A 27,932-nucleotide genomic window follows, 5' to 3' on the forward strand; every position below is an offset into this window, starting at 1 on the left:
CAACCCATTTAGGACTGAAGGCATTATGTTATGATTTAGCTATTGAAAAATAGCAGATCTAGGTCTGCTATTTTAGAAAAATCGAAGATCGAAGTCGAAGAACGACTGACATAGAAACATAGCTTTTTCAGAAAACTGTCAGGATGTAGAAGACATTTTTAGAATCTGATCTCAAGTCAGAATGGTTTAAAAAGTATGATAACATAGAGATGAACACCACCTGGCCAAAAGCCAACTCAACAAGGCAGTCAAAGTTTCTAAGTTCCTGTGCCAGAGCAGACTGTCAACATTGTCTCAGGGACGCTGTGATCATTGCTCAGCACAAAACTCTTCACAGCCCAATGCCCAGAGCCGAGCTGCTCATCACACAAGTGAAGGAATGGAAACTTTCCTGTCTTACCTGGGAACCTCAGGTACGGCGCAGACCAGCTGGCCCAAGCATTCAATCAGAATCGTGAACAACTTCCAGAACAAAGCGGCTACAACGTTAAGCACCAGGTACAGTACAACTTTAGAAGTGTCACACTCATTCCTCAACCCCCGGGCAGTTTGCCTGCCGGGCAACTCAGTCAGTAAGAAGATGAAGTCACCAAGTGCCAAGACTTTGTCCGGGAACGTTAGAACACCTCCAGGCCAGGAGCCCATTTGTTGACTTTAACTCTGCACTGAACACCAGCATTCTGGAATTACTTTACAATAAATGCTTGAAATTGCCACCTCGATTTCCTAGTGGATCTTGAGCTTGGCCCAGACATAAGGCAGTTCATATGGTGGAGACATTGATATCTGTCTGAACAGAACCCCTCCCTGTGTGTACACATCCAGCCATATGTCTATCAAACTACTCAAATTTGAGGAAGACAGTACTCTGGTGGTACATAAATAGGCCTACATAAAATATGCAATGTGGAAACATTTTCTACACATAGGTCACATTTGTCAAATTCAGAATCATTATTCCAAAATTAATAAACCTGGTCATTATACAGTACATCATCGCTTTAGCATTCAAAAAGTCCCTGGACTTTTATAGCAGTTACAACCTTTTCGTAAATGAGCAGCATAGCAAAAATAGTCTGTTTACAGTCACGTTCAAGGCAATGACCTTTAAATCAGCCCTGATATGAGGGGCCTGAAAGGAAATACTTTTAACACCTTGAAATGAACGGGCCGTGAATAATAAATTGTTTTAGGTCTGACTTTCCGTTCTGTTATGCATGGTGGAACATGCATTACATTATTTATAAGCGAACAATCTGCAATTTATGCTCATCATACTTATTGGTCATAAGTAATAAGAGTGCAGACCTAAAGATCAATGTGTCACTGTCCATGCAATTATGGATATGGAATTAAGTGTAATCCAAGCACAATATTTTACTTTCCAAAATAGATCTCTTCCCATCATGATGTTGGCATGTCAAGGTGACCAGTATGTTACAAGAGGTTAACAAGACAAAATGTAATTTAATGAGCTATTACCAATTTCCCTCGTAACATATTTCCGATTTCAAATTATTTATGAAGCCACCAACCAGACTGTCCTTCAATAAAGACTCTCCAACACTCATTAAAGGTAATAACATTACAGTCTTTTGCAAGGAGATAATTATTATGATCCATTTATCATTGAAGCCTGAGCAAAACTCTACTGCCATCTTTAAATTAATGGCACATTCCACCCCATCATCATGCTTTGAGTCTTTTCCACACTTTAAACTCCCAATGAAATGTATTCAGGTCAGTCAGCTTGGTGTGAATTATAATGATTTGGAATGCAGAATATTGCTCACAAGTTGTTTTTAACAAATTGCAATGATAACAAATCAATGATGGCTAGCTATACATATACTGTATATACATTTTCCCTGATAATGCAATTGACTATATAAACTGGTGTGTATGCTTTTATTACACAAATATACTGTATACCAACCAACCTTTGTGTAAAACTATAGGCCTATTAAATTGAATCAGATGTATTTTGTGACAAAATGTTACATAGAACAGTAAGTTGTTCAAAAATGTCATAGCCTAGTTCTAGTAAAATTACTGCATTCAACAATTGTAAGATACTGTACTTTGTAATAGTTAATAAAATGCAAGCTCTATAATTTATCAAATAATACATCAGATTTCAGAATATTTCTGAGCATACTGAAAAGAATCCAGACTGAAAATTGATGTTTTGGTCAGTAAAAACTACAACTCAGTTTTTAGAAGTTTGATGTGCAAAGTTGCCCACAATGTAGAATGAACTAAGTGTATTCTGTATTCAACATTTTAACCTTGGCATCCCAATGTTAAAGGACCATTTTCAATCCATCTTCATATAATTGGTCCTCACTAATGCTCATCATAAGATGGCACCATTTCTGTCTTTTCACTCTGTGTCTCAGAGCAGGGCTTTGGACAGCTCGGGTCTGTTCATTTGAAACAAGATATCAAACTTATTTCTTATTAATGCAAGAACAATGGCTTCTATTTCAGCATGCTAACTTTGCAGGAAGAGAAAGGCTGTAGTTTCCATTAGCTTGGAATCCCCATCCATGCTGTCATTGGTAGTTTCTGAACTGCTCATAGCCTACCAATAACATGCATAATGAGTAGAAAGAAATTGTGCCATCTTATATTGACCATTAGTGAGGCCAATTCTACTAGAATAAGGTTGAAAATGGGTAAATTGCGCCTTTAAACAATACTATATATTACACAACAACAATATAACATTGTATAAACCAGCGGTTCTGAACATAATCTAAGGCCTGATTAGTTCACGCAGGTGTTGAGCGTGGAAAATAGCTGATCTAGATCGGCTATGTTTGGCTTGTGACACCATCATACGATACGACCAGAATGTAATAGCCTATACATGTCATTTCTTACTGATCACTTGAACCCCATCAACTGAATCACATTAAGTTCACATTACGCATGTAGGAAAAAGAGGCTAGAAATAAAAAATTAAATAGAATTCTGAAGGGAGAAATCGTAGCAGAGATTAATATTGAATCAATAATTTATTCTATAAGTATTAATAAGTACTGTATCTGTCAACTTTTCAGCGAAGGAAGCTGAGGACAAACTAAAATGTGTCCTGTTTTGCAAGCAGACTATAAAATTTGCATTCAAAGTAAATGATGCGTGCCTGGCCTGGTTACTATAGAAACAGACAAGATGCTAAGTGAGGAAACAGTGAGTGACTGCATGACATTCAGTCTGTAGACTAGTCCCTTCGACAGCTCTAGCAATATGTCAAAAATACCGTCAACTCATTGATTCGAACCGCATGTTTTGTTTTCACAAGAGAAAAGGTATCTGTTGTGCTCCTTTCGTCCAAATTGAGCCGATTACAGGTGAGATATAATCTTTTCCTTATTGTTACTGACTCATTGCCGTTTAAGCACCATTATACTAACCAGATCTTCCATATCTCCTCTGAGATGCTCTGATAAACTCAGATTACAGCTTCTTGTATATAATGCAAGCCAATTGATGTCCAGCTTTGACACATAATGGCATGCATAGATCTATTGATTGCCTCAATATCCAGACATGTAATCAACAACAGTCAACACTGCAACACTGCCCTCCCACCACCATCATGCAACAGGTTATGCAGTATCACCTCAGTTTTGGCTTGTGTATTAAAGTGTACAATTAAGTACAAAGGCATGGTGCAGTGAAATATGCCTAATTTATTATTTGTTGACAATATCATGTGACGTGACATCATGCAACCAAATTAACATATCTAATTATGATTAAGTGTTGTCTTATGTCTATGTGGCACCTTTGTCGAGCTATACATCAAATATTGTATCACCAAAGTTTAAATCAGGCTTTAGTCGGCCTACGGATCATCCATTGACCTAAATAAAAAGTCATAGGTCTATACCTATAATTTACAACCGACAATCAAATGAAGTGTTCTTGGTCAAGTTTTGTCTACATTACATTACATTTGTCTGCATTAAAAAACAACCCAACTATTAGTAGCCTATACATACACAACACATTTTCTGGAATCAAAGGCTACAGGCTTACATTCTGCTTTGATGGCCTGGTGTGGGAGCATTGGCAGACGTCACAAATGAAATGCAGAATAAACTAGAGCGCTGTAAAATGTTACCATTGAAGAGTGCCCACATTCAGTGCGTCCCAACCTCTCACCAAAGGAGAGAATAGATTGTGTGGATGTGATGGTAGTAGGCCTACATCATGTATGTACAGAATGACCTACGAATTTTAACAAATGTATTTCTGATCAGTCTACAAAACTATGATGGTTAAAAATGAATCTTTTCGTAACTGTCATTTGAGCATAAATGCTCAAATCTTTTAATGAATGTCGTGAAATGCAGCGTTTATGAATAGTCAAATAATGTAATGCAACCATGCAACACGGTGGATATAGGCTACGAGATGAGGCAAATGGTTCAAATTTTCTGCTTCACGAAATCAGATTGGAATAATTAAATTAACAGATCCCTTAGTAGGCCGGCGGGCAAATGATGATTGCGAAGCGCATATGCACTTAAATGAACAGACATGAAGTGATTCCACACCTTTATGTCGGTTGTATTTAGCTACTGATGTGCTTTTAATGCAGCGTGTCTTATCACTTATGCCATCACTCTCTCCCATATGGGTCTGCCGGTCTAGCTTAGGCTATTTAATTGTCCAACATCACAACCTGTAACATCGAAGAAACAGGATAGGCTATACAGCCTGCCGGCTTATTGCACACAAGCTCATCATAATACCGAGGAAGTTGTTTGAGGAACATTGCTGTAGGTCTACAGGTTATTATAGCCATATATAGACTTTAGAAAATATTTTCCAAATCGAACTTGGTGGTCCATCTGTCCACCTTACAGTTTAAACATTCCAAAAACAAAATAACCAGTTAAACCAGTTTTAATTGATATTGTCATCATTTCAATACCTGAGCCAAAGACTTGTCAGAGAGCGCTCTTGTCGCGTAATCCGTCCGTAAAGTGATATTTCTCCCGGTGATCTCTCCGTGTCCAACCCTCCAATCGTCACCTCAGTTGTAGGCTATTATCAAAATAACTTCAGCAGGGAGCAAATCCATTAAAAACGATTTATAACTTCCCCATCAAAATTGTGCAATCCATTCGTGGAGTCGTTTGGCAGCCATCCATCGTTCAAAATAAAATATTTGTCCATAAAAAATTGCAGGCAATGACCGGTTCTGTCAGATTCGTTTATGATATCGTTGCAAAAATAAACGCGTTATTCCATCGAATAACCTATTGCAAGCCATTTTCAATTCTTGGCGGATCGTTTGCCAAGATATGCACTCTGGCACATCCCCGCGGTCCAAGTTTATCAAGCGTTTCGTGTCTTATAAGGAAAGCGCACTCTAAGGACGCACTGACTCCTCCAAGAACATTTTAAATGCAGCTTGTGTTTTTTCTCTCTCTCTCGCAAAATAAAGACCCCGGGTCTGAACGCGAAGCCCAACTGTAGCGTTCGCTGGGAGCAACTGATGAGAAACTGTCGGTAGGTTACTTGCCCCCTCTCTCTACAGTCCGCTCATCGCCATCGGAGCGTGGGAGGAGGTGGGGCTCCCCGGCCGTCACCGCAGCACAGAACAACTTCACTCGCATTCCTTATACCTCCAGAAAAATCACTGGAGAATGACATTTATTAAAACTTGTCACCATTCCAGACCTGTGCATTAAAAGACAGTCGCACTGAGTCTGACACGGACATAAGGTCAGCAAAGGCTTAGTATATTATATAATTTATGGGCAGCCAGCAACACTTCCGAATGTTTCTTAACTGGATATTGTGCGAGATCGGTAAAAAAAAAACAGAGAGCCTATATGTAATGTTTGTAGTAGACAGATACCCTATAGAAAGTAAGATGCACGAATGCATTACTTTGGTGTTTGTTTGGTTGGTTTGGAGGATTCCATTTATCATCGTGGAATCTGGTCTGAGAGTGAGTAGCCTATGTGAGCGCTACTTACTCATTTGGCGCCACCCTCCGGCAATTACTATGAGTGGGGGAAATAATTTGGTTGTCTCAGCCATCTCTGGAAATTAGGAGAATTGATTGTTAACGTTGTTTGATGTTGGAGGAGCAGTGCATTTTCAGTTTGGTCTCTTGCCAGTGAGGAGATTGGCCTCTAATCCTACAAAACAAAGGCTGCACCGTGCAGGCTCCTCCACAATCAGTGAAAATATCAGATCAAACTGCAGTGTACTGTATATGCATTGTTCACTGCAATAAATCAGCTTCGTCATTAGTCACTCGTCGTCAGTGAACAAAGGCCACCATGTACAACCATTATCCTCATAGTTTCCACCTGACAGACACACTATAGTGTGATAATAAGCATTAGAAACAAACCAGAAGCAATACGTCAAAACTTACAAGGTTTATCACAAAAAAGAGCCTTCGGTAATTCTCTGGAGAAAACATGATTCCCTGTCATTCCATGGCCATTCTAAAGGAACAGTTTATCAGAGAGTTTCTTCTCATGTGATCTTCGCTACTCCTCCTGTCTCTCATTAGCTGCAGACTCACAGCTGTTGGGTTACCTCTCCAGGGCTCCTATTAAGGGCTGCCACTCAAACTGACGGTATCCCCGATCCAATCATGTGAGAGGAGCTCCCGCCCACACACAGCCACATACATATTCGAGTTTTGGTGATGAGCACCTGTTATAGAGTTCAAATATAATACAGCAGTTATGGCTATCTCTAAGGATGGATGGATGGAATGGAATAACATATATAACATATCCTCTGGTTTAAGTCAAGTCATTACGTCATCCCCCTTACTAAACATGGATTGTTCTTATCTTAAACCAATTAAATAAAAGCTCCTTGACGACATTTGAAATGGCATTCATTCTCTACAATATGGACCACTTACTGTAGCATAGGCTAATAGAAAATGTAATTCATTCAATTTCAAGTGTGGTGTGTTTGGGGAGCAGAAACTTTCAAGTGTCTATCTTCCAAAAGCACAAGTGGTCGATTATGGTTATTTTTCAAAGTTAAGCTCATCATTGCAGCTACCTGACAAATGAGTGCTGGGAGAATAGAATAATGGTGTGCATAGCATGAAACAAAGTGTCCTATTAGTTCACAAGCCACTATTATTTTTGTTCTACAGGCACTGCATGCCGTATACATAGTAGGCTATAGGTTCATTATTATCATTTTCAGGATATCTCATTATATCCTAAATGTCATTTTTTTCTTTATCCCACAATTTTTGTAACCCAATTTTTCTCCCAGTGCCAATGCCTATACGCTGTAATGCTGGGCGCTACTCTCCCTCTGCCAACCTTGAACTGAGCTCATGCTTCCTTCAACACATGAGAAGTGAGCAGGCCACTTATCACCTGACAGGGGGTGATGGTAGGACAGCGCGTGGAAGATTATTCCAACCAGTTCTTTTCCCCTCCGTCAGACCAGGGGAGGCAGTATAGAGACCAGGAATACTGCATGTTTTTTGCGAGGGTACCTACCCACACGGGGAGAACATGCAAACTCCACACAGAACGTCCCTTTCGCCAACCCCACCTAGGGTATGGGTGCTGATGACACAGAGGAGAGAACACGCCCCCAGCGCCCACAGCGTCCCCGGCAGGAATCAAACCCCGGACCTTCTATAGCTGTGAGGTGGCAGTGCTACCAACTGTGCCACCGTGCCTCCTTCATATCCTGTCTGTTTGTGAAATGGTCAAGTGCTATACCACAATGTGCAAACTAGAAAGGTCTAAAGCAACCAGGCCTGGCAACCAGCCAGGCCTGGTTGCCTATAGACAAATCCACAGAGGGGTGCCCTGGGTGCGGCCATTACTGAGGTGAATAACACTCATTTTCAACATTTTATTTTACTATGTGATTAATATACCTTAGAGCTGTTGTGTGGAAATAATAAAAAAAAAAGTCCCCCCCCCCCCCATTCTGTGTTTCCTAGAACTGGAGGTCTGAAAAAACCCATTAACATTGTGAAGTACATCTTGATGACATCATCAATTTCTATCTTTGGGACCCCAATGTATATTGTAAAATCAAAGTTAATTTAACTCTTACACTCTCTGAGTTACAGACCCATAAGGGTCCATTTGGTTCCTTGCTAAAAATGTATCTGGGGACCACCTGGAACTTCCTCAAGAACCCCTGGGGGTCCCCGGACCCCACTTTGGGAACCACTGCTGTAGAGGCCCCTCAACATCACAGACGTGTGGGTACGACTGAATGATGACCTGTTCGACCGTTATTGTCACATGACTCACAAGACAAGGGGAAAAAAACCCATTTCTGAAACTAACAGTGATTATACAACTTACCTTAGAAATAGGCCAAAATGTGAAGTGGCCTGCATAGGGCCACCATGAGGCTGATTTGAAACAAATAGAGTGAAGTTTATTCCTTGGCCTACTGAGAGCGCAGTACACTCCCAGGGGGCAAAGGTCATTTCTGCAACGAACAGTGACATTTGTAGCTCTACATTGTTTAGAGTTGCTTGATTAAAATTTGGGGAATATCAGGGGAGAGACAATTGTAGCCAGTTTGGAATGGAATTTGAAAGATATAGTCAGACAGAAATGGTCGTATCCTATACGGGGAGATGCATCATAGAATCCAGTTATAGGCCAAAATGTGGAGCAGGCTGTTACTTATAGGACCACCATGAGGCCAGTTTGAAAAGAAAAATGCCTCTTTCTTCCATGGTCTTATGGGAGTGTGCTTGCAAAGTTTCACGCTGAGTGAAGATTCGAGTCTGAGATTACCTGTGCACAGCCGCACACACACACAAGCACACGCACAAGCACGCACGCACGCACGCACGCACGCACGCACGCACGCACGCACGCACACACACGCACACACACACACGCACACACACTGTGTGTGCACAGAAAACTACTTGCTGTGCAATTAGAAATGAGAATTAAAATTATTTTCAACCTTATATTCTGAAATGAATCTTGTTTTGTGCAAGCTACGGACAGGACATGCAGGATGAGATACTGTCTTGTTTCATCTTTTGATTAGTTAGTTGAAAGCATACAGTTCTGTTTGATTCCAGCCCGCCTGTCCTGGTGGCCATATCTGAATGAGTGATGAAACGGGAAAAGGTAAGGCCAATGAATAAAGAGAGATGTGATGTCTTCATCTGCACACAGTACTGTATCTGACTAATACTTTGTTCCATGAATATTAAATTAGATGAAAAAATATTAGACCAATCAGAATGTCTCACATTGTTATTTAATTTGGAGATGACATCACACCTCCATATATGGTCACACCTCGACATTTTTACTTGAAAAAAGTAAGCGCCAGCCCTCGCCCAGCAGTCTGCTGTCACCCAGACGGATGCAAGCGTTCTTACTGGTAATAAAGTAGTAATATAGCAATACTAAATATAATAATATCATAATAATTAATAATTAATAATAATAATATATTTCTAATACTATAATAATACTTGACGACGTATACTACTACTACTATACTACTATAATACTTCATAGTACGTCAAATAACAAAAATAGTCGCTCAAAACGCATCACAAGTGAAAGAGACTTTCTGCTGAGGAAATGGATCTGCTCATGCGTAAAGTGAAAGCATGCGACTGTATATGGGAGCAGCATTAATAATGTGATATAGCCTAATGTCAGGAGACGTATAGGGAAACAAAAGCTCTCTTAGTTCTCACTGAAACAGCCAATGGAAACAAGAGGTGGACTACCTGCAGTGGCCTTGCCCCTGTTCCTCCAGTAATGTAGAGGTGGACTACCTGCAGTGGCCTTGCCCCTGTTCTGTTCCTCCAGTTATGTAGAGGTGGAGTACCTGCAGTGGCCTTGCCCCTGTCCTGTTCCTCCAGTTATGTAGAGGTGGACTACCTGCAGTGGCCTTGCCCCTGTTCTGTTCCTCCAGTTATGTAGAGGTGGACTACCTGCAGTGGCCTTGCCCCTGTCCTGTTCCTCCAGTTATGTAGAGGTGGACTACCTGCAGTGGCCTTGCCCCTGTCCTGTTCCTCCAGTTATGTAGAGGTGGACTACCTGCAGTGGCCTTGCCCCTGTCCTGTTCCTCCAGTTATGTAGAGGTGGACTACCCGCAGTGGCCTTGCCCCTGTTCTGTTCCTCCAGTTATGTAGAGGTGGACTACCCGCAGTGGCCTTGCCCCTGTCCTGTTCCTCCAGTTATGTAGAGGTGGACTACCTGCAGTGGCTTTGCCCCTGTTCCTCCAGTTATGTAGAGGTGGACTACCTGCAGTGGCCTTGCCTCTGTTCCTCCAGTTATGTAGAGGTGGACTACCTGCAGTGGCCTTGCCCCTGTTCTGTTCCTCCAGTAATGTCTCCTCATTTATGTCGAGAGACATCTGTGTTCTTGATAATCCCATGTTCGTCCTCTTAGTTACTTGCGCAAGCAGAGCGCGCAAGTAATAATTTTGCCCGGTCTCTTCCGCCGTGACAGCTGTCCCGCCATTCGATGTTTATGCAGAAAAACATCAAATCTGTGCCTGTTTTGCTGGGACCAAACGACCACAAATGACCATATCTCTTACGTCATCATTTAGAGCTAGTCATACGTATACTATATACATAATCAGTATAACATAAAATAGCAAATTGTGCCTGATCTGCTGGGACCAGAGTACGTGTTGTGTATATGTATGACTAGCTCTCAATGATGACGTAAGAAATAATGGTCATTTGTGTAATCTGGTCCCAGCAAACCAGGCACAGATTTGCTGTTTTCTTGCATAAACATCAAATGGCGGGACGGCTGTCACGGCTGTCACGGTTTTTACATAGATTTTTATATATTTATATCTACAGTTGTAATTTTGTGTCCTACAACCAGGCCTGGAATTTCATCATTTTAGGGTCAAGGCCACTTGGCCTTTAGTTTTGTCAAAATGTTGAGGGTACAAGGCCAAGTGCCAGGGCAGCAAGGCCATCAATTAAAACAATAATTTTAAGTACACCGTACACGCCTACACGGTTAAGGATGATTACATTTTTTATAAATATAATAACTTTCAATGGAATGAATATCACAAAGCTGTTTATTACTTGCGCAAGCATAGCGCGCAAGTAATAGTTTCGCCCGGGCTCATATGCACCGTCCCAGCCAACCCGCCACTTTTGATGCGTATGCACCGTCCCAGCAAATTGTGCCTGATTTGCTGGGACCAGATTACATGGTGTGTATATGTATAGTATAACTAGCTCTCAATGATGACGTAAGAAATATGTGGATTAAAGGACCCAATGCCAGAGTTTGGTTTTCGATGGTGACGTAATGACGATATGTTTTAGTGTTGGGAGGATTAAAGGTAATGCTCCTGTGTATACATGTATGTAATCTGGCACCACTGCCGTATCAGGCACAGTTTGCTGGGACGGTACATACGCATCAAAATTGGCGGGACGGCTGGGACGGTGCGTACGGCGCAAAGTAACCACAGTATACCGCTAATCAACTTACAAATTACATATACATAGTATATGTATAACTAGCTCTCAATGATGAGAGCTAGATGAGAGCTAAAAAAGATCTGGCACCACTGCCGTATCAGGCACAAGTAGTCATTACTGAGATTTGACAGTTTGTAGCGGTCGAAAGTACTTGCGCGCTCTGCTTGCGCACTAGTAGGCCATTTATGGCCTACTAGTGTGCAACAAGCAAGTATGCACTCGACAGAGTGCAGTTCTAGTTAGGTTCTGTATTTAAACCACCAAAAAGTCAGACAATTCATAATATTGTGCTATTGTGTAAGCAGGCTGTCAGGCTCAGTACCAATTTAGTGTTAATCAAAGTCCCTGAAACAAGAACAAAAGCTGCAAAAATATTCAAAATACAATAAAATATAAAAACAATATCTCCATGTTGCCCTAAACCATCAAATGAACTAAATGACAGTACAATTGGTTTCCTCATGGTAGCTCGACTGAGGAGACTTATAGATAATATGTTTATAATGCTGTCAGATGGTGCTACAGAAAAATGAATTCAATTCCCCAGCATGTGTGTGTGTGTGTGTGTGTGTGTGTGTTGTGCGCGTGTGTGTGTGTGTGTGTGTGTGTGTGTGTGTGTGTGTGTGCGTGCGTGAGAGAGAGTGTGACTGACAAATATATAAGTGAGTAGGTTAATTGCCATTGATAAGAGCATGTTATTGTTAGCAAAGTGGCTAACAATAACATTAATCAAATGAAATGATATGTAGGCATGGATGACTGGCAGAGGCACATGAGGAAGTGTGTGAATTCTATGATTCAAACTATGTTTTCATTACTTTCTTTGGTAAAGACAGACAATAGTATATCACATCAAGCATGAATTAAAAGAATACACAAAATCTGTCTGTCTGTCTGTCCGTCTGTCTGATGTCTGTCTGTCTTTTTTTGTTTTTCTATTTTTCATAAATCTAAATGTTAAAGTGATGAAGGTGCTACCAGCATGAGAAAATCACACCTGTGTAAGTGGTGCAACTCCGTGTGGGGGTCCCCAGGGGTCCCCGGAACATCCAGACCCCCAGGAATGTGCCCACGGTTGAGACATGACAAAGTTACTGTGTGGGGGTCCCTAGCTACTGTACTGTACTGTACTGTACTGTTACACCTGAAATCATACAGTATATACAGTTAATTTGTATGTGTGTGTTAGGCTGCACAACAGTGACACTTGGATTTGAAAACCAACAAGATGCTATTTTCGTGCTCAGACCCAGGAAGCCAGTGGTTGCACAACTTAAGAAAGAATGTATGCTATGGGACCAATTTAGCCTTTTTATAATTCACTGACAGACATAATTCATCTCAATACATAATTAAATAGTGGGCAAATTCAGTAATTTAATTAATAAACTAGACTTTGAAATAGATTCATCAATTATTTTCTTTATAATATACTAAAATACATGCAATAGTAATTCATGAAGATTGTTTTTGTTTGCCAAACTATTCAGTAATGTCTTTAAGTGGGGGGAAATATTTTATACACCTTACACAATAGCAAATTATATACATTACCTCATATCAATTTAAATTGCTATGACACTTATCTATTCATTCCTATATATAAATATGCAAAGACAAATTGAAATGATACTGTATATGTTCATTAACAGCCTCTAGCACAGTCTAATTAGCACTATTAATTTATTTGGTAAAGTGTTACAGTAAGTACATAATAATAGATCACACCAAGCATACATTATCTTTCCAAAGATGTAGCCTATTTAGAGGTGAGGGTGTCTGTCTGTCTGTCATTATGTATTCTTGAGCCTTTTGTGATTTAGGAAACATTATACAGGGAAAGGTATGCATCTGCTGAATGTAAATGCGGTTCTAAGAATGTATAACAATAAATTAAGAACCATAAAATTGTATGTCTGTGTTATATTAAATAACTACAATAAATACTGTATTGCAGACCTAAAAGAGATCCCAAAAGTAAACCAAAAGTAATCAAACCAAATATTGTAGATCTTCTATTTTCCAAAAATGAAGTAATCCATAAAGTCATCAGATAAGGCAATTTGCATTGCTCAAAAACGAGGGGACAAATCCTCACCCAGCTTTCAAGTCAGGAGGCCACAGCAGGTTTCCCTTTGTCCAAAAGCTTTGAAGCGATTCAAACACTCAGAAATGTTCCTTGACCAAACCTTTCATCTTCCAGATCTAAGTTTTCCAGCTACTCTGTGGTTTATCAATTTCAGATTATGATTTAATATTGGCCTTAAAAAGAGTCTCTTTGACAAACCACCACCAAACACTCTTTTTGATGCAACAGCTTTCCGCCTCACGAAGGGAGGGACCTTCTCACAAAGGAGCGTATTTTGCACGAAGGGAGGGACCTTCGTGCAAAATACGCAGTATTGCGTATTTTGCACCCACAGCGTCCCGAGCGGGAATCGAACCCAGGACCTTCTAGCTGTGAGGCAACAGCACTACGAACTGTGCCACCGTTCTTTTCGGAAAACCGACTGGAAAACGCTGTTAAAAATCCTAAAACGCGTCCAGTGTGCAGGGACCTTTACCGCGTTGCAGTTGTCCGTGCTCGGACGTACAGACACAAAGACAGACAGACAGACACACATAGCTGCGTATTGGAGCAGAGGCACCGCTCAAAAAAGAATGGCTCTTAAAAGGCTTGTTCCACAAAGAAGCTTCACTAAAAAAAGAACATTTTATTTAATGAATGGTTCTTCAAATTCCCCATGAAAAAGCTTTTTTGTGTCAATATTCTGAAATGGTTGTATGGTTCTTTGAGGCACCGTAAACCACTGAAATCTTAGCATCCCAATTTGGTGGCTGTCTTAATAGGCGAACATTCAGCAAAAATAGCCGATATACAGTACAATCTCGATTAGCTATTTTTGCCGAAGAGATTTGGTGTAGTGGAGAAAAAAGAGAGAACAAAGCATATTGGTAAGGTTTAAAAGGTGTTCTTTAGGGAACCATAAATAAATGGTTCTTTAAAGAACCTTGGTATGAAGGGTTCTTTGTGGAATCAAAAATAGTTCTATATAGGCCCTAAAAAAATAGCTTAAGCCAAAACTGATTCTTCAGAGTGATGCCCTAGAATCTAGGCCAGGGCATCACTCTGAAGAATCAGTTTCGGTTCAAGCACATGCACATTTCTTCTGTCTGTAGGTTGATCGGTTGCAACAGGATTTATTGTTGCCAGGGCAGCACGTGAATATTGTGTGGGAGGTTCAAGAATCATCTTTTATTTTGTTACTGTCGGGAGGAAACCACCTACCACCTTAGATTTTTGTGCATAAATCAGTGCTCTTGAACACCCTTTAAGTCTGTGTGTAAACTGTAAATATTGAAAAAAAGCGCTTCGGACAAAACCTCTTAACTCCATTGGACCCTCAAACTGTCCTCCGCCACCTCTCCCCCTCTCATGGAAGTAATTGACAATATATAAAGTTTTCTTAATTTCCTGAAAAATGTATATTTTTCAATTTCTGAAAAGTGAACATTGGAGGTGGTTTCTTCCCGACAGCAGAGATTTCTAATTACAGTATTGCGTGACTGCTTAATGTATAGGCTTCACTTGAATCTCTAAGCCCGTCTTCTAGACAGTATCGACGTGTCAAATGTTGCTGTCATCTCCACCATTTAATATATTCTGGCTGAGAAATTCCTTACAAAACTGACACCAGCGTAAACTGCCATTCAAACTGCTTAATATATCTACAGTGGTCATAGGGGGTGCCCCTTCTACCACTGTAAGAAGTTTGGAGAAATTGGGCACGACCGTTAGGCCTAAAGTGTTTTTTATGGGCCACTGCCAGTATTGGAGGATCAACCTCTTTGTATGCTTAGGGTTCCCCAATTAATTTTCCTCAAGGGCCATATTTTGACTACGGTATCAGGCTGGGGTCCGAGTTTTTTTTTAAATTCTTCCGTGGGCCACAAGGGGGCGCTCCGCGGGCCGCAGATGGCCCGCGGGCCGCTAATTGGGGAACCCAGTATCTGCTGATAGCATACAAAGTTTTGTGGTGCACTATGAAAACATTTGAGTTATTTGCCTTTTTGTAGAAATCCACACTTTCTGCAATATTCATTGGCTCACAAAGGCTTCTTTTTTTTTTTTTTACTTCAAACTTGAATTCTATATATTGGTCCATAGATTGTGCATAGACAGTTTCATGCATATTGTTGCAAGAACAAATGAGTCTTTCAATGGACTGCTATAGTGCCCCTCTTTGGTCAACAGGACCTCGAACTTCATTCGAACTTTGAAGGACTTTTGTTAACATCGTTCTCATTTTATCCATTTATTGATGTGTACTGTATTAATATACGTGGGAGGTCTGATGAATGCATGGTGCTGGAATAAAGTGGGCTGCTTCACTGAGGTGCAAAGGCTTAAACAAACAAACCAGATGTTAGTAGTAGAGTATTGACACATGCAACTAATGGTTCCTTCCTTTCAATGCATGATAATGGTTCAGTTCATTTGGGTTCACACTCACAGATCAATTTGAGGGGGTGGGAGGGGACTTGAGAAAGAACATGTTTCATTTCATTGTCACCCGTTATATACAAACCAACAAACAACTCTGTCATATATGTCAGATTAATTTAGTCACTCTTGTATCTTTGTGACTCCATGGCCTCATAGTGCCCCCAAAGTGCCAAAATGTGCATTTGCAAGAGATTTCTCAAAATCGAAAGGGTGCATTAAGCACATCTAAGCATGCACATGCATTCTTAGATGATCCCAACTATTTAAATAAGACCATGACTTTTACTAATCAAACGAGCAAATGGTGCTGCAACACAACAAAATAAAGAAAATCCATCTTTATTACTTGCGATTCAAAATATATCTTCGTTCTAAATCCATGCCTCTTCACAGCACACTGGTACTGTACATACTGTTACAGATCTAACAGAGTGCCCAGTATAAATTCCTTAACATTGTCTGTATGGAATGATGAAAATGCAGCTGCATTTGCATTTTGTTGATTCACAGTTTGTTTGTTATTCAGGAACGACGTCTCCGATCCACTTGAGGTAGGGCGGATTGCCCTGGTCGATTGGCAGGCTAATGACCTCGGCCACTTCATATGGGTGGTTAGAACGGACATATTCAGTAAGAGCAGGCACCTTAGAACTTCTGGTCTTGATCATCATCAGCACTTCACTGTCCTCCTCAATCTTACCATGCCATTCATATACAGATGTGATGGCAGGGACGATGTTGACACAAGCAGCCAGCTTTTTCTCCACGATAACTCTGGCCAGGTCTCTAGCCACCGTGTCAGTGGGACAGGTGACAAATGCTACAGAATACATGCCGGAGGTATATGTCTCAGATGCCATGGAAAATTAAATTCCATGGAAAATGACAATTTTCAAAAGTCAAACAATTCAAGCAGTCAGGATCAATGATCATAATACCACCTTGCAATGTCTGTGCACTGGGCAGTCCAAAACAGTGCAGCTTTATGAATTAAAATTCCAGCAGGCTTTAACGTGCCTGCCGTAAAGTCCCAAGACTCTTCTCTAACAAGATATCACAACAACTACGACCTGAGGTGATGCAGGAGCAGCAAGATATCTCATCATGAATCGTTGAACAATGTGTTTGGCTTTTGGTACCCAGCACTGTAAGAGGTCAGTCCGCTATGATGTCAGTATTGCGACATCAGGCATGTCCATATTCGGGCATTTAAAACTGTGACATATTTGGGCTGACAATGCAGTGCTTAAACCTACCCTTTTTGTCCCTGGCGTTAACAGGCTGTGCATGTCCAGTCCATATACTGAAATGAACAGTATGGGCATGTCCGTATGGGCATGTCCAGGGAATTGAACCGGCAGCCTTCCAGTAACAACTGCCCTCTGACCTTTATGCCACCCACTGCAGTAGTATCGCTGTTTCCTGCTGATACCTCTATAGACAGCAACGAGACCTGCCGCTTTTTAGATCCTCAATAAAATTATGTACTCTGCACATCGAAAAGAAAGTAATTAGAAAACAGCCTGTGATATATGACAACGGTTCATAAATAGTGTTGAGCTGGCCCAGCCGTCTCCATCCACTGCCATGTATTTTATGGAACTTCCATTTGCCACTCATGAAAGCGCCCATGAAAGCATGATGGCGCATCTGACGTGAATCATTCCTTGAGCTCTGTACCCTAACTAGATTCAGCCATACATGCCACAAACATCATACCCGTTTGTAAGGCACACTACAACCTGATTGTACATTGCCACTACTGTAAGTGTATACGCACGCGCGCACGCACCGCACGCACACCCACCCACCGATAATTGTTGAGCTTTTCATTGGTAGCATCTAGGTGGGGAACAAAGTTACCTAACTATGGCCGCCTTAAACCACTGCTGATGGACCGAGACCTTCTCCTGGTGTTTTGGGTGCCGATTTGGGGGAGAGCTACTGCCTGGTCAAACTCAATATCCTTCTTTTTGAACTGTAGTTGCTCTGCCGGGTGCATCGTTGGCCAGATCCCACTGACTGTTATGATGTGTCAGGAGAATAGGACCCTGCAGGTGCATACAACTGAAGGTAGAGCAGGTTCAAATACACAAGTAAGACGCGCAAACGCGGGAAGCGAACGCAGCTCATAAATGGCAATAACAACAATTAGAATAAATTACATACTTTTTTAAGGTTTTCTTTTTAAATTTTTAAGTTTTTTTTAAGTTAAGTTGTGTGTGTGTGTGTGTGTGTGTGTGTGTGTGTGTGTGTGTGTGTGTGTGTGTGTGTGTGTGTGTGTGTGTGTGTGTGTGTGTGTGTGTGTGTGTGAGTGCGTGCGTGTGTGTGTTTTGTGTGATACAGCTGCGCCCTCTGGTGGCGGGCGGGTGGTGTAACAGCGGGACAGACAGACACACACACATGGACACACAGACATGATCTGCAGGGTCTCATAGTTAGTGCTCACTGCATTCGCAAATACATTTATTGTAGAGCAAGGGACAAGACTTATACAGCTTAGTGAGGCAGGCAGGGGTTCAAAACCAGGCAGACAGTCTGAACCTGCATGCAAATGTCCAAAGGAGCAGGAAAGAATCAAAAATCCCCATGACACACTGGAGCAGGTATAGATGATAATCTGAGAAGGGACTTGAAAAAGAAAAAGAAAATCAGGAATCCCATAACTGGCAAGGGAGCCAAGACAGAACACATGGCAACATACAGTATCCCTTGCAGAGAATGATTGCAAGCTGATCAGGGAAAGTGGTGAAGGAAAATGCAGGGTTTGATGAAGGGAGTGGAAACGGGTATGTAGAGCTTGGGTTTACATCACAATGTGCTCTGAAATCAGTGTACGGACGGATAACTAACTGTAAACATACTCATTAGCTAATGTTGCCATTTTCATCTTTTGAATTCAAACAAACATTAATTCGTCACATGTATAAGGTGATTATTACCTGCTTTGTTACACATTCAGACAATTGGATAAACTGGATTTTCACTCAGATGGGCACTCTGAGTGCTGTCAGAGTGTAGTGCTCAGAGGTTTTGAATGGCGGTACTCCGAGCACTCTAAATATCTGAATGGCCATAATGCTCTCAGAGGTATTTACAAATGCAGATGAGACAGAGAGTGAGACAGAGACTGTGACATTACTGATATAATCCCATGCTACTGTCAGCCATTTTAGAAAAGTCGCCAAATGATGCCTGTCAGAGAACTGACTGGCTAAAAATGAAAGGACATTGCTGCTTTATTGTGCATCCAAATAACTTATTGAGCTAACAGAGGCAGGAAGCTGCCAATAGAATACATTAGGGGAAAGACAGAGGATGCAAAAACATCTGGCCTCCAAATTTTAATTAGATTTACCATTTGGATGTTGTTGATGTTTTTTTAAGGTACTGGGGAATTTCTTATCTCTGAGGACCACCTGATAGCATGTGAAAAAATCTCACTCACTTAAAGTAGAATACCACTCCATTCATGTACAGTTCATAATTGCGTACTGCAGTCTGCAGCACACTCCAATGAACCATTCTGTTATAAATTTCTATTTACTACAGTATGTAATGTTGTCCAGTGCTGTTTCATGCGAGAAATAAATTGGATTTTGTTCCGACAATATGTTGTTGTCCCCCACCTCTCTCCACACCTAGCTCTGTGTGTTATCTGTCCTGAACAAGACCATGCACCCTTATTCACAGGAAACTTATATTGCTTAGGTATCATAGGTTCAAGTCTGACTTATGGTTCAGAGTTAGATAACGGTTATCATTGTGTGTAGAGATATATTGCAAACTATAATCATTGTAAGTGGTATCTCAGGGCCAGATTTTGCTGATCTTGTCAGCCTACTGTATGCTGCTCAGGCAGGCCATAAGCTAGGAAGACAAAAGCCCAGTCACTCTTGTAGACTTTGACAGCAAAGCCTTGCCTGAGGATCTTGAGATATAATAAGGGGTTAAAAGAGCTCAGCCATTGCTAGGGGCTTGAAATTAATCTGTAAAATCTTGTAATCAAACACTAACAGTTTGCTGTAGCCTAGTAGAGAAGCTAAAGTAAAAAGGGGGTAATGTGTCCCTGCAGGGTGCATTTAGTCTTTTTTCCCCCTTCTTTTTTGGTAACTTATAAACAGAATACTGGAGTGATGCCATGAGCAAGCTGCTACTTTTGCTTACTGCTTTGTGATTTCTCTTTGTAAAGTTGATTTCTCTTTGTAAAGGTTGGGGCCTTTACAAAGAGAAATCACAGAGCAGCATGTAGAATCTCCTCTAGCCTAACCGTTATAGGCTATAGGAGATTCTACATAATAAGCAAATGTAATATTGAGTTTGAGAGTTCTTACAGGTACAGGATGGCACTTACATTATTGAATCGGTATTAGATAGATCTTTATTATCAATGTACTCAAAGAACAATGATAAGTTGATAACTCTTTGGCAGTATGCTGCATAAAAGAAAAATCTGTCTGTCATCATGGTTATTGTTCACAGCAATCAGTCTATTTCACAGCAATCAGTCTATTTCAAAGCAATCAGTCTATTCCATAGCAATCAGTCTTTTTCAGTCTTAGGCAGTGGGGGCCCAGCTCTTGGAAATAAGCAGTTTTTCCTGTATGTTTCTTCGCATCCTGTACCTTCTTCCAGAGGAGAGGATGGGATGGATATTTTATAATACAGCTGGACTTCTTTTTGTAGTCGGTCAGTGTAATGTCCTTCAGAGGTAGCCCTGAATGAATGAGTGAATAGCGGGGTGTTTTGGGAGGCATACTACATAAACAAACGATGACAACAATTCATATTGTGGCGTGTAGCCGTATTTTGTAATCCACTGCAGAAAGCTCAAATGGTCATATTGAGAAAGCGGCTCACACAGAGGTGGTTATATTGGCCTTGTTTATGTTTAAAAACATGATATTGAGGCTTAAACAGATGGGTTGTCTCTTCCTCCCCATTCTTGTATCGATGTGAATGTTAAAGCATGATATCACTAATTCTTTGATGGATTTGTACCTCTGCCTTTGTGCGAGCTGTCATTCACTGCTGTTTCGAGGCAGACACTATCATAGAGGGGAAATGAGAAGCTTTTCATGTTTAATTAATAATGCTAATGAAACTTAATTAGAACAGCTTATGAAAAATGCATTCAAATGAGAGATGAGCTTTATCCTTAAATAACAAGGCTCCTGTGCTGGATTCAGTGTCCTATTCCATGCTAATTAGACGGCACGAGGGGCTGTTAATGAGCATAGATCATTTCAATCTTCTGCACGGCAGGGTCTCCCTCAACCTGTATGTGGACGTTATATTCCTCTTTGCATATTTATATGTAGAATGAATAGATAATTGTCATAGCAATTTAAATTGATATGAGGGAACTTATTCCAAACCCCGCATATAATTTGCTATTGTGTGGAAGGTGTATAAGATATAAGTGCGGGAGACATTATTGAATACTTTGGCAAACAAAAAAATGACTATTGCATGTATTGTAGTATATTTTATGAAGAAAATAAATTATGGATTTATTTCAAAGTCTGGTTTATTAATTCAATTACTACTGAATTTACCCACTATTTAATTATGTATGGAGATGAAATATGTCTGTCAGTGAATGATAAAAAAAAAAACATTGGTCCCATAGCATGAATTCTATTTTTCATTTTTCATAATGGTACGTTATTACAAACGTTATCAACGTGGCTATGATTCAGGATGCTTATCTGCTTAATGTTAAATATTTTTTATATGAACGTCACATAAAAGCATATACGTATCCTGACGTCTCTGACGTTTGTAACAAACCAAACTTTGCAACTTATGGTTATTTAAAAAGTACATGCCCCATAGACACAATGTTATGAGTGAGCGAGCTGGACCGAAGTAAGATGGCCACCACGTAGCGACATCGCTCTCCATTGGCCAGCATTGTGGGTGAGGCTAGCCATCTAGCCTTTATTGCGACCGAAGGTTAAATATGAAATTGTGCATTTCCCGTCAGTGTGTTTTTGTCACGCCTCCATATATGTGTGACATCACACCTCCATATATGGTCACACCTCGTGACATCATGCCTCCACATAATGGTCACGCCTTGTGACATCACACCTCCATTCATGGTCACGGCCATCTCCACATATGAAGATCACGACACTGACCTGGGTCATTACCTCGATCTGCATACAGTATGTGGAGCCTGCAAGCATCTGACCTCAAACCTCAAACCCTTAGATCTCCATTATGTGGACTGACCTGTTTTGACATTCCATATGTTGATCTGACCTTATCAAACCCTGTACACTCAAGAGTCAAGACACGCTCCATATATGGCCAGTACATAATTAATTCCATATGTTGATCTGACCTTATCAAACCCAGTACACTAAAGAGTCAAGACACGCTCCATATATGGCCATATTCCATATGTTGATCTGACCCTGCATGCCAAAGTGCCAGCGCTCGCCCAGCAGTCTGCCGTCTGCCGTCACGACCTTGCCCTTTAGGGCGTCTTATATATGTCTATGTTTAACGAGGGCAGTATTTATACCAGCCAGATGACGTTGTAATTTACTGCCACCAAACAAACATTAGTCATCATAACTGCCCTAAACAAACTGGGGATAAGGAATTTATAACAAACATTAAAAATCCATAGACTTGGCTGGCCTATGATGTATTTTTTTTAGGGGCTAGCGCGGTCTACCGCTTACAAATCACACTCATGTGAAGTGAGGGACGCTTTTATCATCAAACATCGTCACATTCCGTGCTCAGCCAATCATATCATCACATTCCGTGGTACACACAGACACACAAAGCTGGGTATAGGAGGCGCTAGCGCCCCTCAAACATAAATAAATAAATAAAATAAGAAAAAACAAACCAAGAAAAAGGGGGAAGATTATCTTACGTAACACAGATACTTTGTAGGCCTACATATTATCCAAGTAAAGAAAATCTAAATGTGTACAATGTTTTCTTCTTTCTTCTACTTTTTCTTCTGTCAAGATGCCCACACTTTCTGATGTCTCCACTCACTGTCAATAAAGGTCCCCGCCAGGCCAGCTTGCCTACCCAGGGACCTCAAACTGTGGTCAATCATAGCCACTCATAGGAATAATCATAGGAATATTAAAGATGCACGCACGCACGCATGCACATATATGGATATATAGCAGTGTTGACAAATAATGATGCATGATGACTATAATGAATGAACTCTCTAACCACTGTCAGTGTGCTTAAGAAACAGAGGGGGTGGATGAATGGATGGATGTGTGTGTGCTCCGTCTTACACTGTCAGTTTGGCAGCCGCCTGCAGGGGTTGGTGTGTTGCCATGGTGACATGAGCAAGGCATGAAAGAGCAGCGAGGTTTGCTTAACAGGACCGGTCTCATATACGGATGAAATGAGACACATACTTTAAGACGCTCCCATTCTCCACATGCCTGTCCGATATGACGCATTTATATAGCGAAGCTGAACCGAAGGTACATGCATAGATGTACAGTAGATACAAGCATAGACTAGAAGATCTGACTTACTGCCAAAACGATCAGGGCTTCAGACGTTCAAAATACTATAGAACTAGTCCAATATGGGAAGGAAAAAAAGGCCACAAATGGAATAATATGAATTATGAATGTCTGTCTTGTGTCAGCCTAAAGGCCATTGTTGTGCTTTCAAGACCTTTTGTGGATACCAATATATTCAATATAAGTGGAAACTTTGTGACATAATTTCCATGCCACCTACTTTAAGCTGGTTTAAAGGCACAAGACAATATTATTAGCACACACAAGTAGCAGGAACATTTTCATATAATCAATCCATAACCAAATCAGACCACTGAGGGAGACACAAGACACAAGCCACAGTGTTGAACAAAGCCCTCGACAATTGAGGGCACAGCCAAAGCGCACCCATCCAATATGGCCGAGTTTGAATAGGAACAGCTTAAACATAATTACCTCAGTCTGTCAAAGAGACAGGTGGTGGATAGCGTGATACCTAATGCCACGGGCCTATTGCTGTAGCTAGTCTAGCTCCTGAATGCAAGTAGAAAAAAATATGTCTACGCAAGGAAGACAATAGCACTTGCAAGGATCAGATAACAGCATGTGCATTCATGGCACCATTATCAACTTGCTTAAGCCCGATTTATACTATATTTATACCCCTAGATAATAGGCAGTATTTCCGGTCTGTTGAAGTTAAATATTTTCAAATGTATCTCTCAGATATATCAACAAGTGATGAACCCGTTTGTTAGGAGCCACTATACTAAACCACTACTACTAGACAATCGTTTTCCCTCAAATTATTCTGCTGATGAAAGTCTGAATAGTTTCACCTCACAGAAACACAGGTCCTATGCTAGGGTTAGGAGGAGGATAAACCAATCACAAGAACAATTCAAAACACAGAAACTATAAACAAGAAAAAGAAAGAAAATAAAGATCCTCTACAAAACACTGGTACAGTACATTGCATTGTAGAAATTACTATTTTTTTCTGCTTGTTTCCTTTAGTCCTACTACACTTTTGACTTTGCTGTTAACAGAGCCTCCTCTGTCAGAGACCAGGGCAATGAAGTCTGGGCAGGACCCCATGTTCGTAACAAAAGGTCTTAAACTTAACTTGCTAAGCCACCATGATACCATAGTCAAATCCACAGTTAAATGTTAACTTTTTATTTACAGGTGTCTTTTGTTTTGTCCAGCATTTTCTTCTCTCTTTCTTTCTTTCTTTCGTTCTTTGTCGTTTTTTATGTCGCAGGGCCTGTCTGCCCTGTAGCATTTTACAAGTACTTTTCTTCTCTGACTTTCCCTGCAGCCTTGAACTGGAACCTGCCCTGCACTCGTCTCCTTTTTAAGGACTCAAATTGTGTTTCCTTTCTCTCTTAACCCTGCAAGCCCCAGTGTAGCTTTTGGTCAACATTTATATTTTAATGAATTAATTATATTTTTTTCATATTTCATATTTTCACTTCATCCTTGCTGGCAAGATAATCGGAAGCAATTAATCCTAGAACATTAAACATATTTTTTGTCACACCATCACTAAACACGGACGTTTTACCCAATGTAAAATATTCCATAATTTATTTTCTCATCTAAATAATTATATTGAACTAACAGCAATACATGGCAACTTGAAGTACTCTTCTTTATATTTCATCATGACTTGTTTTTTATCACGGTTTGCTTCTGATTTGAGTCTCTTTATGGCTGTACAGCAAATCTCCTTGCCCAAAATACCAAATCTACAAGCTTGAACGTGAGCTTGTAGATTTAGCTGAATGTTTTCCCAGAATAGAGACACTAGGGTTCATGTGGTAAATCAATGAAGGTCTGGACACTTTCTTCTGCGTAGACGTTATTTTATTCTGGTGAAACAGAATCTCTCTCTGGTCAGTCTTTTTGTTGGGCTAACAGATGCCGCAAGCCTCAGCACTTCTTAGGCGTATGTCATATGACTCATGTCAACTGGCACTGTTCTAAATACTGAGTCGTACAGTAATGTACAACAGAATAAAATGCAAATAAAAACAATATGCACCTGGTGAAACAGAATCTCTGGTCAGACTATGTTGTGGTAACACACATCTTTCAAACCACAGCACTTCTGCAAAATAATTAGCAACGTCAGCAAAAGTACTTTGCTGTGGCCACTGCCTACTGGCTCACCTGCCAGTGAGGATTCCCCACCGGGAGGACGTAGAGCCTTCCATCCTACTCTTCCTGCATGACAGGTGCATGCCCCAGCACGTAGGAGTATGTGTAGTGACAAATATCATCCTCGCCGCCTGGCTTCCCTCCCCCTGTGTTGGTATAGCCGCTCGACATGGATACCAGTATTTACCAAAGAGTTAATGCCCACTAACCAAAGAGAATTGCCGTTACTCAGGGAGCAAGTGGAACCCGATAAAACGCTGATACACCAGAACAAGAATAGTCAGCTTCTTAACCAGATATTCTCAGCTCCTCCGTGTCAAGGAGGTTTGGCAGAATGTCCATGGAGTCTTCTGCCTGCATCAGCAACCACTGCCAGTTAGCATTTTGCAAGAAAGTTTTCCCCCCATGCTACTGTTAAAAGTTCCCACAGTTTTCATAGCATGTCTGAACATGATGTCTTTTTGGTCCCTGTGGTGATCTTGCTCGGGTCCTTCTCAGAGCTTTGAGAGGAATGCCAAGACAATGGCAACGTATCAAAGGGAGTTATCGGTGCCACTGCCTTCCCTTTGAATGTTTTCCTTCCTAGCTCCACATCTGGAATAACAGCAGATTCCCTGGAAGTAGTCCTCCACCTCCTCCTATGTCGCCTACAGCTTTCCTGGTCTCTCGCTCCTGAAGAGTTTGTTGACAAACTTGAATGGAGTCATGTGGTGATGTCTATTCTCTCCAGATTCCAGTTATGATTGGCGTATTGTTGCAGATGCCATCGGATAACAAAAATCAGGTCATTGAAATATATGCTACATGCATGTATAGAAAAATAAACTGCTACTGTAGGTTTGCATTTTCAATTTCTAATTAACGTTTGAATTGAATGTTGTTGAGCTCGTTTAGACATTCAAAGGGTGCTCCATTTGCATTTTCAATTTGTTTGAGAATGTGCATAGAACAGGAGCAGAGGTCTTCACTGGCATTCTCTTAAGCATACTGTATGTTTTAATAAAAGATGTATACTGTATGCTCTAAACAATTCCAAAAATATTTCCTCATTTATTTCAGTAATTGCACAATTGGTTATCACAGACACCTCCATTAGAGGTGGACAATAATTTACCAAGGCAGCTCAGTAAATGGACTTTGTTTGGTAGACTGCTTACTATATAAATTACTTCAGCTCCCAACCATCCAACTTTGGACTGGAGCGCTGGAATGAGATCGCCATCAATGTCATTGTACTTTAGTGTGCAGACTGTGCCTTACAATATTATTAGTGGCATATACAGTACGGTGAGGCATTCACCCCCTCCTCTCCTCATAATAATATTCAATCCACGTGCCTTTGGACAGCTACTGTGAGCCATGAGCTGAAATACAGCCAGCCAATCAACTGGTCCACTTGTAATGAAGCAGCAGCACAACCATGGTCCAAACAAGTCCCTAGTGTACATGTAAGTGATATTTATATCTATTTTTAAACAAAACATAATTTTTGTGTGTGTGTGAAAAGGTTAATGCTCTATTCTGATAGTAATTATTGCTTCTTCTTTCATGTATCGTCAGATGACCAAGTGATGTACAACCGTACAACCGATAACCATATGCCCTTGTATCTGCTGAAAGTGGTCTGTAGGGGGGAAGGGAAGGTGGTAATTATAATGTTCAGCAGTCTGCTCAGACTGCACCACACTCGCATGCCGCGCTGTCTGACAAGCCCCACTATACTTCACAGATGATTTGAAGCGGCTGGCCGGCAGTACGTAGGCGGTTCAGCTGGGTCCCCATTGCAGCGTGGTGGGTTTTCACCTTTGGCGCCATCTCGCCAGGTCCCAGATGTAGCGATGGATTTGTGTGGGCCCAGCTGCCTCCCACTCCTGCCTCCAGGATGGCGTCAGCCATGTGTTTTTGTTTTTTTTGTTATCAAATTTTTTAAGACAATAAATCACAATAAGACACGTTAACACCATGAATGACTAAAGAAAACAAAACACATATAAACAACACATAACAGCAAAAGCAAGGAACACAAAAACAAACAAACAATCCCACCCACCCCTCCCCCCGGGACCAAAGATGCCACAAAATGTCTACTGTACTACTGTGCAATGGGAACAAAAAATAAATGATGATAATAATAATAATTACTAAACCATGATGCCCTTAACCAAATCTGCAATACCAGACCAAATCTCAATGTTTTCCTCTTTTGCACCATGCAATCTTGCTGTAGACATTTCTAGATAAATGATATCTAGAAACGTCAAAGCCCATTGGCGAA

General features: G+C 40.9%; 1 protein-coding gene across 1 annotated transcript; it reads right to left on the reverse strand.

The window, feature by feature from the left end:
* Positions 1–16,510: 16,510 nt before the first annotated feature.
* Positions 16,511–16,825, reverse strand: LOC310853317 (protein CutA homolog; the record flags this gene model as incomplete). The annotated part of the gene is made up of 1 exon (XM_083757621.1): positions 16,511–16,825. The coding sequence occupies one exon, from the start codon at positions 16,823–16,825 to the stop codon at positions 16,511–16,513; it is 315 nt and encodes a 104-aa protein (XP_083613747.1).
* Between the last annotated feature and the right edge of the window lie 11,107 nt (positions 16,826–27,932).

Source organism: Protomyctophum parallelum (assembly GCF_964188405.1).
Source record: "Protomyctophum parallelum genome assembly, chromosome: 1".
Classification (NCBI taxonomy): Eukaryota; Metazoa; Chordata; class Actinopteri; order Myctophiformes; family Myctophidae; genus Protomyctophum; species Protomyctophum parallelum.